The sequence below is a fragment of the Rhinatrema bivittatum genome, chromosome 4 (genome assembly GCF_901001135.1).
Source record: "Rhinatrema bivittatum chromosome 4, aRhiBiv1.1, whole genome shotgun sequence".
Taxonomy (NCBI): domain Eukaryota; kingdom Metazoa; phylum Chordata; class Amphibia; order Gymnophiona; family Rhinatrematidae; genus Rhinatrema; species Rhinatrema bivittatum.
The window spans coordinates 25,998,409-26,013,808 of record NC_042618.1 but is presented as its reverse complement, the minus strand read 5'-3'; the positions used below and the strand labels follow the sequence as shown (position 1 = coordinate 26,013,808).

The following is a 15,400-nucleotide window of genomic DNA, read 5'->3' as shown; positions in this document are numbered from 1 at the left end:
TTAGTGGTACAGAAGGCACCTAAGGTTCCTCATTCCAGGAGGAGTCCCCAAACAGGACTGGCTGGATGCTTTATGCTTCGCTGCCCATCAGACCACTGAGGAATCATGAGGTGCCAGCAACGATTGTGTTGGGCGGATACTGAGGAGATCGTTGAGGTGATCCAACATGGCTCCAATCCGGACACCACAGGCATCGACACCGGAGTGGGCGCCGGCATCAGCACAAGCATCACTGCGGGCACCGGCATCGGTGATGACACCAGAGTCAGGGAAGGTACCGGCATTAGTGGTGGAAGCACCATCTCACTGTCATGCAAAGCACGTTCCACTGCCAGGCACACCCGACGTTCCAGCTCCGCCATGAAAACCTCCACTGAAAGGGCAGGCTGAGAGGGGAGAGGAGAGTCCAGCTCCTCGGGACACCAAAGGGGGGGGGTCAGTGCCCAACACTGGGCTCAATGTGAATGACTTGGGCCACTGAACTCGAGAGGATGGGGGGCCTCATCTCGCCAGGGCCACTTCAGGGGCAAGGCTGCAAGCGCCGTAGCCAGCCCAAGTCTGGCACCGTATTAGGACGGAGACCGGTGATGGTGTTTCTGAGTCTTCCATGGTGTTCGGCCCGGTCTTTCCCCGGCGTCGAGAAAGAGGATGATGATCCAGAAGTCCGTGACTTTGAGGAGACCAACACGGGTGGATCCCCAGAGCCTTTCTCCCCCGAAGGGCTCGGGGAAGGAGTGGCCACTGAAGGGTTCCCCCCAGTCCTTGGGCATCGATGGCATTGATGCCGGGGTGGAGAGGTCGGACTTACCTGAACCAAAAACCTTGTCCATCTTATCCAGCCTGTCCTGACAGCCCTTTGGAGTCATCTGCACACACAGATTGCAGCCCTGAACATCGTGCAATGCCCCCAGGCCCAGGAGGCACACTTCATGAGGATCCGTTAAGAACACAGTTCGGGGGCACTGGGGCCACCGACAGAAGCCCGATGCCGCCATGAGGCGTACGGAAGACCGCAAGGGCACAACGACCAGCGGCTACCAAAGGAGAGGAAAAACTCACCAACTAACAAGAAAAACCGACGGGGAACCGGAGAGAGATCCAGCGCAGAGAAAAAAAGTACGTTATGGAACTTTTTCCACAAAAGAGAGCACGAGCTCCACCACCTCAAGGCAGTAGCTCCGCGGAAAGAAAAGACTGAAGAGAGACCCCGCATGGATAGTGGCATGCTGGGCAAGCTCAGTGTGTCAGTCAAAATTTCTAGAAATTTCTATCTGATGATGTCACCCTATGTGAGGACTACTGTCCTGCTTGGCCTAGGAGAAATCCTTGCTTTGTTCCCTATGGTGAAACAGATCATTTCAGTTTTGATGTTAAAGAGGTCCCACACACTGCACTGTCATTTATTTATTTATCAAACTTTATTCCGCTGATCCGCAAATCTCAGCAAAGTACAAAAAAACATCCAAAATAAAATTGGACAAATACTAGCAAAATATTGAATAGCACTAGCAATTAAGGAGCAAAAGGTAGCAGAAACCGGAGGCTGAAGGGAATCTAATCAGTCAGGGAAGAGCAGGGTCCATAGCTAAGCCTGTAGCACCTACCTAAACCACAGCTTTCTGCTCTGATTGCCAGCGAGAGCCTGGGCCATGAGGCTGGGCCTGCAATAGAAAGAATGCGTTTGCCCTCTGATTTTTAAAACTGCGCTGCGATTGGTCAAACATGGAAATGGGACACCATGAAATGTCCAAACATTTCTTTATCAACTCTGTTGGTATTATGTGAACATATATTGCAAAGGTTCATAGCATGATATGTATTTAAAACATTTTCTGCTCATATATTTCCAAAAAAGTATCAATTTTTTTTTAACACTTTTAAAATTTCTACTTCATAGCTAGGCCTGACTTGCCAAGTGTTTGGTACGTGGGGGCTCGTGTTTGTGAATGGATGTACTGGTACTTGCTCTGCATCTTCATGCAAAATATAAAGTTAAAAAAAAAACCCAACTAGTCTATATATGTACAATTCTCTTACTAGAGGTAAATCTAATTCAGTAAGACATGTGTTGTACCAATCCAGAGCATCACTGCAAGCTCTCAAGGAAGCTGCTGCCGGAGTCCCCAAAAGGAAATGGACTTCACACAGGTGAGCCTTATGCTAGAGGTAACTAGCTTTATCATTAAAAGTTATATTTACCTCCTATGTGCGTACAGTTCTACACAATAAAACAACGAAGGGTGAGTTCCAATCTTCTCAGTGCTCGGAAGGATTCTGGTTTTCAGCAGAGCCCAAATAATATGCATGAATTTTAAAATAACACTGCTGGATGGAAATAAGTATTAAGAATATTCACTCTGGGCTGCTTAAGGAACAGTTCCCCATCCATCACAATAGTCATACCTGTGCCAAGGTATTTAGACGTAGGCAGCTTTTGGGTGTGGTTGTGTGTGTGTGTGGGGGTGGGGGGGTGCTGCTAATTTAAATGTTGATTAGAACTATGTGTATATATCTATATACAATATATATGAAAACAAATCCTCACCCCATTGGTAAGGTTGTCCTGGTGTCTGTGTGACAGTGGGGCTATGCAGCATGTGGAGGTGATGTACTGACATCCCCCAGTTCCCTCGTCTAAGCAGATGTGAGGGTGCATCATGGGGGGGGGGGGTGGTGACATGCTGATGTGGCCCTTATCCCATCCACCAGGCATGCCAACCAGGAACCATAGTGCCACATGTGGGACGAACACACAGCGGTGACCTGTGGGATGGCCTCTTATTGCACCCATCGCCTCCTTGCTCACTACATCACCACTGGGACTGGCATATTCGACAAAAACATGTTCCAAACCCATGGGCCTCGAAATAATGCCTTGATGGCCTTCTCAGTTTTCATCATGTCACCTTTCAGACCAGGGCAGGTAAATCTGAATGTGATGCTCCTTTTTTTTGTGTCACAATGAAAAGAGAAAGCACCACACATGTGGGACGAGCATCTGAGGGCAAAGACTGGAGTATGGCGATGTTGCCTCACTCCCCAGCTCCTGCTCCAGCATGTCCCATCTGGTCCAATGCAGGAAAAGAACCAGGGAGCGGTTTGTCTGTTTTCTGCAGTCGTGTAGTCAAAGCCTTGTTCAGGGCAATGGGTTTCATCCCACTGGAGGATGTGGTCATGGTCCCTCCAGTCCTTCCTCCTTTCTGGCGCCACAAAATCAAACCACGAGGCCTACTCCATCCTGAGTGCCATGTTTACTTTGTCTCGCTTCATGCAGCGTAGCAACACTTCAAAGATATTTCTTCACATTCATACTTTTCTGGGCATATGCACTCCATATTCTTCAACCAGGAGCCCTTACAATCCCTGCTACACCTGTTCATCTGCCCAAACCTTTCAAATGCAATGGGTTTTCTATTAGTAAATAATTAAAATAAAGTGTAGGGAGAAAGTACAGACTGCGAAATTTGAATTTACTCATTTGGTGATTTCTGGCACTATGAAAAATATCTTCATCCTCTGGTCTGGCCTGGCATAGTTCATTGCTTATGAAAATACCCAAGGAGTTGGTAGTGTAATGTTAGAACATGGTAGTAACTGGAGCAGTAATTTGTTTCTTCTTGTAGTCCCTCTGAAAAGGTCTGTAGAATGCATATATTGCTTCCTCCTCCCCCCACCATGATGGAGCTCTCACAAACCCCATGTGCCTATCAAAGAGACTGCTTCAAGAAATTAATGTTCCAAGATGGGGATGAGTTATTGTCACGGAACGATACAGACCAAAATGGTGTAGGGTCTGTATCGGAAGACTTATGAGGAGAGGCTGAAGGATCTGAATATGTGCACCCTGGAGAGGGAGGTGCAGGGGAGATAGGATATAGACCTTCAGATACCTGAAAGGTTTAATGATGCACAAACTTGGAACCTTTTCCATTGGAAAGAAACAGTAGAACTAGGGTCACAAAAAGAAACTCAAGGGGGAACCAAACCAGAAAATATTTCTTCAAGGAGAGGGTGGTGGATGCCTGCAATGCCCTTCCAGAAGAGGTGGTGAAGGAAAAAACAGTCAAACACTGTGGATCCCTAAAGGCTGGAGGTGGAATGAAGAAAAGAGTGCATGGGGGTAACCTGCACGGAATGGCGTTACTACCCTAGCAGAAGGCTAGGGCCGGCGCAATCCACTGTGCAGCTGTGTACTTGCACAGGACGGTGGCCTGGAGGGGGTGGCGGCCTGAGGCCGTGCAAGCTGCTGGTGCCACTGTCCGGCGGTTCCCAACCCGCCATGTGGCGATGATGAGGAGCCACATGGCTGCGCCAAGGTTCCCAATCTGCCGCATGGCGAAGAAGAGGAAGACAGGGCCATGCGGCGGTTCCCAATCCATCATGCAGCAAAGAGAGGAAGAACACAGGGCAAAAGGAGGAGCCACAAGGCCACGCAGCGAATAGAGGATGTTGCAGGGCCTGTTTGTGAGTATGTATGTATGTGTGTCTATGTGTGACTGAGCATGTATACGGGAGAAAGATGGATCTTGTGTGTGTATGTAGGAGGGATCATGTGTGAGCATGTGTGTGAGTGAGAATGTATTTGAGAGAGAGGGAGCATGTGCATGTATGAGGGAGAGAGCATATGTATGCATGTGTATGAGAGAGAAGAAAGTTTATGCATCCCTCTCACACTGATTCACAACAATCTGCCAGGGTCATTCATGAAATCGCAATGGGCCGTTATCACGATGTCAACATTCAAATTAGGGAAAGGGAGGAGTTTGGGCAGGCTTTAGCAAAGTAGGGGGCTGTAGCACTGTGGGCGATAATGTATCTCACATTATCGTCCACAGTAGCACCGGAAATAGCTACAGCTATTTCATTGATAGTGTGCAGGGTGGCCACAACCACGACGGGGGAAAACACACCAGCACAATGCGGCCTGCTGCTGCTCACTATCGCCCCCCACCGCCCCTTTTCTGGCTGGGGCTCATCATTCCTCTATATTTATAGCCTGTATGTATGTGTGTCTATATTTATAGCGGAATGATGAATGTAGGGGTGAGTGACTAGAAATCATTATTTTATCCTTATTAGTTTTAATTTTTGGTGGTATTTGTGTCTGCTGTTTGAAATATTTTATAGATATTTGAGAAATTTAAAACAAAATTTTTCTGAGTTTTTAATTATTGGATCTTCCATTCACCAGCTGTTTTGAAATATTCTTTTTGTTAGTATGTTTATCCTATTATGATTATGTATTTATTATATTTCTTGATTTTATTGTTTAATATCTGAGGATTCATGGTTTTTTCTGTTTTCCATTGTTATACTGCATTGAGACTGACTTGTTGTGGTTTTCCTATTCAGTTTTTGCCTGCATGTTCCTACCTATACTTTATGGTTTCTTTATCCTGTAATTTGGTGAGGGTCTGCCTGTGTTCTGCATGTGTGTCTGAGATTCTGCTAGCATATAGGAATTTATAACAGCTTGGTTTGTTCTGTTTCCTAATAGGAGGTGTATTGGTGTTTTAGGGCCTGGTGTAATATTTGCAGTTTGCTTCTTTATAGGTAGGGTTTTTACATTTTTAAGTGCTGGCAGTTAGAGCTGTTTTGGTGTGGGAGGTTTATTATCTTTTAATTGTAATTTACTGAGAGTCAAGCCCACACCTAACACACATTACAATAGCCCTAATGTCATAAGGACATAACAACATAAAAATTGCCATACTGGGTCAGACAGAGGGTCCATCAAGCCCAGCATCCTGTTTCCAACAGTGGCCAATCCAGGCTACAAGTACCTGGCAAGTACCCAAAAACTAAGAAGATCCCATGCTACTGATGCCAATAATAGCAGTGGCTATTCTCTAGACAACCTTTTTTAAACCCAGCTACACTAACTGTACTAACCACATCCTCTGACAACAAATTCCAGAGTTTAATTGTGCATTGAGTGAAAAAGAATTTTCTCTGATTAGTTTTAAATGTGCCCCATGCTAACTTCATGGAGTGCCCCCTAGTTTCTATTATCCAAAAGAGTAAATAACCGATTCACATTTACCTGTTCTAGACCTCTCATGATTTTAAAACCTCTATCATATCCCCCCTCAGTCGTCTCTTCTCCAAGATGACTGGCCCTAACCTCTTCAGCCTTTCCTCATAGGGGAGCTGTTCCATTCCCCTTTATCATTTTGGTCACCCTTCTCTGTACCTCCCCCATCGCAACTATATCTTTTTTGAAATGTGGTGACCAGAACTGTACATAGTATTCAAGGTGCGGTCTTACCATGGATGTATACAGATACAGAGGCATTATGACATTTTCCATTTTATTCACCATTCTCTTCCCAATAATTCCTATCGTTCTGTTTGCTTTTTTGACTGCTGCAGCACACTGAGCTGATGATTTCAATGTATTATCCACTATGATGCCTAGAACTTTTTCCTGGTTGGTAGCTCTTAATATGGAACCTAACATCGTGTAACTACAGCAAGGGTTATTTTTCCCTATATGCAACACCTTGCACTTGTCCACATTAAATTTCATCTGCCATTTGGTCCTCCTGCAATTTATCACAATCCACTTGTGATTTAACTACTTAGAATAATTTTGTATCATCTGCAAATTTGATTATCTCACTTGTCATATTCCTTTCCAGATCATTTATAAATATATTGAAAAGCACTGGTCCAAGTACAGATCCCTGAGGCACTTCACTGTTTACCCTTTTCCACTGAGAAAATTGACCATTTAATCCTACTCTCTGTTTCCTGTCTTTTAACCAGTTTGTAATCCACGAAAGGACATTGCCTCCTATCCCATTACTTTTTAGTTTCCTTAGAAGCCTCCCATGAGGGATTTTGTCAAACACCTTCTGAAAATCCAATACACTACATCTACTGGCTCACCTTTATCCACATGTTTATTAACCCCTTCACAAAAATGAAGCAGATTTGTGAGGCAAGACTTGACTTGGGTAAATCCATGCTGTTTTCCATTAAATCATGTCTTTCTATATGCTCTATATGATCTTTAGAATAGTTTCCACTATTTTTCCCAGCACTGAAGTCAGGCTCACTGGTCTATAGTTTCCTGGATCACCCCTGGAGCCCTTTTTAAATATTGGGGTTACATTAGCTACCTTACATTCTTCAGGTACAATGGATGATTTTAATGATAGGTTACACATTTTAACTAATAGATCTGAAAATTCATTTTTTAGTTCGAACCCTGGGATGCATACCACCTGGTCCAGGTGATTTACTACTCTTTAGCTTGTCAATCTGGCCTACTATATCTTCCAGGTTCACAGTGATTTGGTTCAGTTCATCTGAATCATCACCCTTGAAAACCATCTCTGGAACCGATATCTCCCCAACATCCTCATTAGTAAACAGAGAAGCAAAGAATTAATTTAGTCTTTCTGCAATGGCCTTATCTTCCATAACAGCCCCTTTAACCCATCAGTCATCTAATGGACCAACCGACTCCCTCAAGGTTTCTTGCTTCAGATATATTTTAAAAAGTTTTTATTATGCGTTTTTGCCTCTACGGCCAACTTCATTTCAAATTCTTTCTTAGCCTACCTTATCAATATTTTACACTTAATTTCACATGGTTATGCTTTTTCCTATTTTCTTCAGATGGATCCTTCTTCCAATTTTTGAAGGATGTCTCTTTCACCTCACCTTTTAACCATGCCGGTAATCATTTTGCCTTCCTCCCACCTTTCTTAATGCATGGAATACATCTGGAGTTCTAAGATGGTATTTCTAAACAACGTCCATGCCTGTTGAACACTTTTATCCTTTGCAGCTGCACCTTTCAGATTTTTTTAACTATGTTCCTCATTTTATCAAAGTTTCCCTTTTGAAAATTTAGTTTTAGAGATGTAGATTTACATATTGCCCCCCTTCCAGTCATTAGTTCTAATTTGATCATGTTATGATCACCTTTGCCAAGTGGACCCACCACTGTTACCTCTCTCACCAAATCCTGCGCACAGGGGTTTTAAAATCCGCCCCTTAGTTTTAAATTGTGTATGTGGCGAGAGCAGGAGGTGGGGGTGCAAGGGTATAAGATTTCCCTAAGGCACCTAATACTCTTGCACTAGCAATGAGTTCCAGAGAAGAGGGTGACAGTGTTTAAAGTTTAGGTTGCTGGAAGGAACTGGACTTTTTTTGGCAGGCCTGAGACAGAGAGTGAATGAAGTGTATGGGGGGAGGAACACAATGATTGTTCGCACAGGGCAGCAAAAAAGCTAGCACCGGCCCTGCAGACGGCATGGGGATTACTGCCCTTACCCAATTAGCTTTCATGATTTTGACGCAACTGCAACATTGCTCTCCGCTTTGATGGTAGGGAAGGGGGAGAAAAAAATGGGGAATTGAATTCAGACAACTGCCAATGCTGGGCCCTGACTTTTACGATAAGGGGTACTGATCCACAGACATTTGGGATAAAGCACTGGACTGCTTCTACGGCCAAGTCCAAAAGCAAAGCAGTTCATGTTCAAATAGTAATGTCCGATTTTTAATATACTGCCCTTAACATAAGGCATAGGGTAACCTGCATGGAGTGGCAGTTACTACCAGTAACAGAAACATGGGGGTAACCTGCATGGAGCGGCAGTTATTACCAGTAACAGAAACATGGGGGTAACCTGCATGGAGCGGCAGTTATTACCAGTAACAGAAACATGGGGGTATCCTGCACAGAGCGGCAGTTATTACCAGTAACAGAAACATGGGGGTAACCTGCATGGAGCGGCAGTTATTACCAGTAACAGAAACATGGGGGTAACCTGCATGGAGTGGCAGTTACTACCAGTAACAGAAACATGGGGGTAACCTGCATGGAGCGGCAGTTATTACCAGTAACAGAAACATGGGGGTAACTTGCATGGAGCGGCAGTATCTACCCTTAACAGAAGGCCAGGGGGTAACCTGCACAAAGCAGCATTTACTACCAGAAGAAACTTGCTGGGCAGATTGGATGGACCATTTACGCAAAAACTGTATTTTGCCATTGAAAGGAACTGTCCCCGAAAAGTCTAGCTACATGCAGAAAATTGTAATCTATCTTAAAATAAAAATGTAAAGTCAAACCTTTCAAGTTCTTTACTTACGATTTTTTTGCTATTGTCTTAAACCAACACGGGTCCGCCTGCTGTAGTTAGAAACCCAGGCATATCCTCTCTTCTTTAAAACCATTAAAATGTCATCAAACACATGACGGTGTCATTGGGAAGCGTTTGTGTGTGTGTGTGTGTGTTAGTGTGTGAGCGTGTGTGTGGGGGGTGTGTGTGGGTGTGTGTGTGTGTGTGTGTGAGCGTGTGTGTGTGTGTGTTAGTGTGTGAGCGTGTGAGCGTGTGTGTGTGTGTGTGTGTGAGTGTGTGTGTGAGTGCAAAACACATTCTAAGTTGACGGTCTTTTTTTTAATTGGTTTGAAGCAGTCCCTGAAACAGAATTACGCTGGAGTTTACATAAAGTGAGAGAATGACATGAGAAGTTTTAAGTTAAGCAGCAAAATATAAAGGGCTAATCTTATTTAAAAGTAATATGTGTGTCTTGATTGAGTGCCCAGATACACTCAACTGGGGCTTTTTAGCGGAATCGGTTATAAGCTGTTACACTGAGTTATACAGAGTAGGTTTTCCTGAGCTTATACTGCCAGAGCTGAAATACTCTTGTGGCTGCATTTAATAAAGAAACGAAAGTCCCCGGTAAGGGGATATGATTTTTTTTTTTTTATGACAGAAAGAATGCAAATAACTTTTTCGTCTCCTTGCCTAGAGACCAGGCTTGGTCCAATCTGGTGGAGTTTTATAATGACTTATAACCTGTGCTGACAATGTGCAGGCCCCGTGCAACGTCACTTTAACTCATTTATTCTGCTTGCTGTAAAAACAAAGAAATGGCAAATAAATATATGGAAAGTTCATTGTTTGTCAGAGGGCTCAAGCCAAAAGTTTTCAGTGACCTTTTAAAATATAGTCCCATGCTGGTACTAAAATGCTTGTCACTCAGCACACACACTTACATAGTTTGGCCTTTTAACCCGTGCATCTTGTTTTTCTCTCTTTCAACTGCTTGTATGAATTTCCAATCAGCTGCAGCTATTTAAGTTTTTGCATTGGAGGATTACTGTAAATTGCAGTCTTGACAATTACAATGTACAGCGCACTAGAGAGTTATTAATGGCTAGGCCTACCGATGGCCTTTCAGCGCTGCCTCAGGCCTGGTATTCTTCAGCCATAATTAGATCCAGTGGTTGAGGGATGATGTGTTGGGGTTGGGGGGGGAAGGTCATGGAAGGAGCTCCGCTCTATCTGAGGAAGATATCAATTGATCATAGATGGCTCCTATCGGCTGTGTCTAAATCGCTAATTCACCTTTTGCTTAATGGCTTGTATTGGCTTAAGAAGCCAAGTTATTTGACAGCCTGAAGTTCAGCTAACAAAGGCCAGCAGGTGGTTCTAATAGAGGATTGTCATTTCACTGGAGAATTTTATTTTTTTTTTTGCAAAAGACAGAAACGGCTCACCAGGCACAATCGAGACCTGTAAAACCAGAGTCTGCTCCAGTGCTCCCAGTGAATGCTGAATATAACCACTTCTTTCCTTACTGAGTGCATGCTTCATCCCTCTTGGGCTTCAATATTTATTTTACAGAATGAATAATATGCAGGCATAAATTATGTCTGACAGATGCAAACTTTTGCGGGGGAAATGTTTTTTTCAAATTACACCTATGAAAAACATTTTCCAGAACGTGCAGCGCTCGCCATTACACTGATAAATTAAATACTCAGTGCGATTTAAAGATCCAGTTATAGGCTATGAGGATGGATAAAGTGCTCTGGAGATCTGCAGTGGAAAAAAATGGAATAGCTGGGAGGGGGGACACGTGCACAGTTCCTTTCATAAACGCTGCCAGAGTTGTTTAAATATTACCGTTTCTTTATCCTTGCTTCCCTGGTCTCCTTCCTGTCTCTTTGTCTCTGCTTTCGACCTGGCCTTTGCTCCATACGGCTCTTACCCTGCCCCCACCCAGTGCTCATGTCTCATTCAGTCCTGGGGGACCCCTGCCACAGGCTCCTCGTTTTCAGTCGGGAGGATTTTTCCATTTCCATTACCTTGGCCCCCCCCGGCCAGCAGGTGTCGCTGCAGGAACAGTGTCTGAGCCTTCCTCTCCCAGGTGCTGTCACTTCAGAGGACTCCTGGACTGAATAGTGACTTGGCACTAGGGCTCTTTATGAGACTTGCGTAAAACTACGGCTTGCTTAGTAGCCTGGCCTATGTATTGGGGAGGGGGGGGGGGGGCGGAAGTGTTAGAATTATTTTAACTCATTTTATTTTTTAATTTTAAACTAATTATCGACCATATTTTCAAAGGGGCTTCTTCCTCTGTATATGTGAAAGAAAACAAATCTTTTCAAACAAAAATACCACAGTACCTGAACGTAATCTGCTTTGAAGTGCCAAAAAGTGGAATATAAATTTAAAAAATCTAAATAAATAAGCAAATAAAATGGGAGACTTTCTGGAGTGCTGCCCTTACCATGGTCCATAAGGCTTAGAGTGGTAAAGCACCTCCTTCCTTCAGTTTAGCGCTCAAGGTTTATCAACCAACGAGGGCATTAAGATGGACAGGACATTGTCTTTTAGAGATACCAAGTTTCCAAGTAATTAAACTCATTGAATGCAAGGAAAGCAATCTTCTCCGTTCTAGGCCCGCCCGTTCTGGTGGAACCAACTGCCCATTGACTTGCATAAAGAAGACACACTAAAACTTTTAGGGAACATCTGAAAACCTTCCTAATTCACCAGGCCTTTAACATCTAATTATATTTTACTGGACCTAGTTGCCTCAAATCTCTTGAATTTATTGTTGATTCTGCAGTGTTCCTACGGTATTGACTCTGTCCGTTTTGTGAGGGCGATCTAGTGTTGCCATGCTTCTTCATGATTGCTTTTACTATGAATGTTTTTAATCTGCAAGCCGCTTTGATTCTATCATGAAGCGACATATAAATCCTAAATAAAAAAATAAAACAAATGATATACTGGGATGAATATCTCTAGATAATTTATGTACACATATCTAGTAATTTGACTGGCAGTAATTATCTACCTTATAAATGGGCTCTGACCGACGGCCCGCAAATGCGCAGTAGAGAGCAGCTCTACCGCGCATGTGCGGGCGAGCACGTCGGTCAGAGCCGTGCGTGCCCGAAAAAAAATAAAATGGCGGTGGGGCCGCAGGAGCGGCGGCGAGGGTGAAAAGCTGGAGCGGCGGCGGCCGCGAAGCAGGAGCGGGAGGGGAAGCAGCGGCGCCGCGCGCGCGGGAGGGACACCCCCCCCCGAGATCTTCCGGTTGTGGATGATCAGAGAGGGGAGGGGATTGAGAGAGGGGGAGTGACTGAGGAGAGGGAGGGGAAGGTGAGAGAGAGAGGGAGGTGAGAGGGAGGGAAGGTGAGAGAGAGAGAGAAGGAGGTGTGAGGTGAGAGGGAGGTGAGAGAGGGAGGGAGGTGAGAGAGAGGGAGGTGAGAGAGAGGGGGAGGGGGGAGAGAGAGAGAGGGAGGGAGGGAAGGTGAGAGAGAGAGGGAGGTGAGAGAGAGGGGGAGGGAGGTGTGAGAGAGAGAGAGGGGGGTGAGAGAGAGGGGGAAGGGGAGGGGGAGGGGAGGGAGGGAGGGAGGGGGAAGGGGAGGGGGAGAGGGGGGGGGAGAGAGGGGGAGAAGTGAAGGAGGAGGGAGAATGAGGGGGAGGGAGTGGGAAGGAAACGGACCGAGCCCGTTGTTACGGGCTTAACGGCTAGTTAGATATAATACATAAACACGCTCCTTTCAATTTTCAGCTCATTTGGAATCTGGCTTGGGGTCCTGCACCAAGAGATCTGCACCGAGAGATCGGGCCTGGGGTCCTGTACCGAGAGCCTTCATTCATACTTCTGCAGGGCTTCCCCCCCCCCCTCCTTCTGTTTTATATCTTTTCCCAACTTGCCTTGCCCAGTCTCTCAGCCTTAGGCCTCGGCCGGGGCGGGGGTCATGTCCTAGCACTCCTTCCGCAGCCCTGCAACCATGATGGACCTTAGATCCGGTCACTAGCTGTCACCGCCGCGGAATGACCGAGGCTTCCTGTGCCTGCCATAGCAGCCTTCGCCTGCCTGCTGGGGGTGGAATTTAAACCCCTCCGCCTGATGGTGCCCAGCACTGCCGCTGAGCTGGAAGAAGGCACCAGATATTCTGTTGGCTGCTGATGCCGCTGCGGCTCGGCGTGTAAAGATGCTGCTGTAATCCAGGGCTTCCTCTCTGGTTGCAGAAAAAACAGATGATGATAGATAACACAGCAGCAAATAAGACGATTGCCTGCATTCCTCACATAAGAGTGCGGAGAAAGTAACGTTTTCGTGTGCTGAGTGCTTTTGCAGGTTTTCATGAAACTTTGCATATTTGTGAAAATATTCACTGAAATATTCAGCGGGAACTGTCCCTATGGAAAGCAAAGAAAGGGCTGGACAGGAATCTGCTACCTTTGCAACTTTTTGCCCTTTTTTTTTTTTTAAATAGAAAAAGACAAAAATAATTTGCAAAAATGTTGAACTGCATCAAATGGCCTGGTTTTGCACTTACACAGCGAAAGAGTTTCCCTTATGTTCGACAGTGAAAAAGTAGAAAACCTTTGGGAATTTGGTTTTTTTCCCTTTGTCATTTTCATACTTTCATTGACCTTTTGCTCCTCTTTCCCCGGTCCCTTGTTTGTTCGCTTGCGCCTATAAGGCCCCAGAGGTCCGTCCTTTTTATACACATAAGGGGGCAGCGCTCCAAACCAGTCATGGCTTTCCCTTCTCAGCCTTATAACCTTGCAGAGGAGGGAAAAGCAATTGAGCAATGGCTTTGTTTACTGCTATCCTCACTCTCAGAGGAGCTCTCTGGTTTCTACAAAAACTGGCTGCAGTTGCAAGCTCGGGGCCTTCTGGACGGCCTGCAGGACTCGCAATCTCCCGCCGGCAGTGTGAGGCGTGGGCCCCCGCCATTCAGAGAGTCTCTGTACGGGGACGAGTACGTACTGCGCCCTGGAGAAGCAAAGAGAATCGGTTTTTCTTAACTACAGTATTTCAGAAATGTTTCAAATTAATTAGAAACCTTCCAGGCTTCTCTCTCGGCGAAGGGTTTTGAATCTGACTGTCCTTTCATGTGGGGACTTTGCAGATCTGTTTGTGTATTCCAGTGTATGCAGAACTTGCTAAAACAAACTGAGGCCAATATTCGGAAAAGCAGGTGAACAGATAATTTATCCAGCTGAAGTAGCTGGGCAAGTGTCCAGGATATTCAGTGGGAAAAATGTGCCAGATAATTCCTTTCTCCAGGAAACTGTAGACTGAAGAGTACCAGGCAAAATGGTAGAAGATATTCTAAGAGCAATTAATGAGGCAGAGCCAACATAGGTTTAGCAAAGGGGAGGTCTTGTCATTCAATCTGTTAGATTTTTATGAAAGGGAGAATAAACATGAGGACAAGGGTGAATCAGTTGATTATAGTGTATCTGATTTTTCAAAAAACATTTGGAAAAGTCCCTCATGAGAGGCTCATCAGGAAGTTAAAGAGTCATGGGATAGGAGGCAATGGCCTGTTGTGGACTGGTAACTGACTACAAGATAGGAAACGGGGAGTAGGAATGAATGGTCATTCCTTTCAAGGGAGCAATCTGGACCGGGACCAGTGCTGTTTATAAATGATCTGGAAAAGGGAATGAAAAGTGAGGTTATCAGATCTGCAGACGACACAAAATTACTCAGAGTGGTTAAATCAAAACTGATTGTGAGGAATTGCAAGAGGATCTTGTGAGACTGGAGGACTGGGCATGTAAATGGCAGATGAAATTTAATGTGGACAAGTGCAAGGTGATGTACACAGGGAAGAATAATCCAAGCTGTAGTAACAGGATGCTGGGTTCTGTATTAGGCGTCACCACTCAGGAAAAGGATCATGGAGTCTCTATGAAAAATACTTTGAAATCCTCAGCTCATAATGCAGCGATGGTCAGAAAAGCAAATAGAATGTTAGATAATATAAGGGAAAGAAGGAAACATTAAATTAAATGGAGAATAACATAATCCCTTTGAATCGATCCACATTGCGACTGCACAAGTATTGTGTGCAGTTCTGGTCACCGCATTTCAAAAAGGTGTTGCAGAATTAGAAAAAGTACAGAGAAGTGCAACCAGAATGATAAAGGGGATGGAACAATTCCCCCATGAGGAAAGGCTAAAGAGGTTAGGACTTTTCAGCTTGGAGAAGAGACAGCTAAGGAGAGATATGAGGGAGGTCTATAAAATCTTCTGTCGTAGTGGGGTGGATGAGTAAATAGGGAATGGCTATTTACCCTTTCTAATAGTACAAGGACTAGGGGACACT

The 15,400-nt window shown here is 44.9% G+C and overlaps 1 protein-coding gene across 1 annotated transcript in view; it reads left to right on the top strand.

The window, feature by feature from the left end:
• The first annotated feature begins 105 nt into the window (after positions 1 to 105).
• The window catches only part of LOC115089277 (endoribonuclease Dicer-like), a 54,136-nt gene continuing 38,841 nt past the window's right edge, over positions 106 to 15,400 (top strand). The window contains exons 1-2 of the mRNA XM_029597399.1: positions 106 to 274; positions 2,083 to 2,148. Coding sequence (XP_029453259.1) covers positions 106 to 274; positions 2,083 to 2,148 — 235 coding nt within the window. The remainder of the gene's footprint in view (positions 275 to 2,082; positions 2,149 to 15,400) is intronic.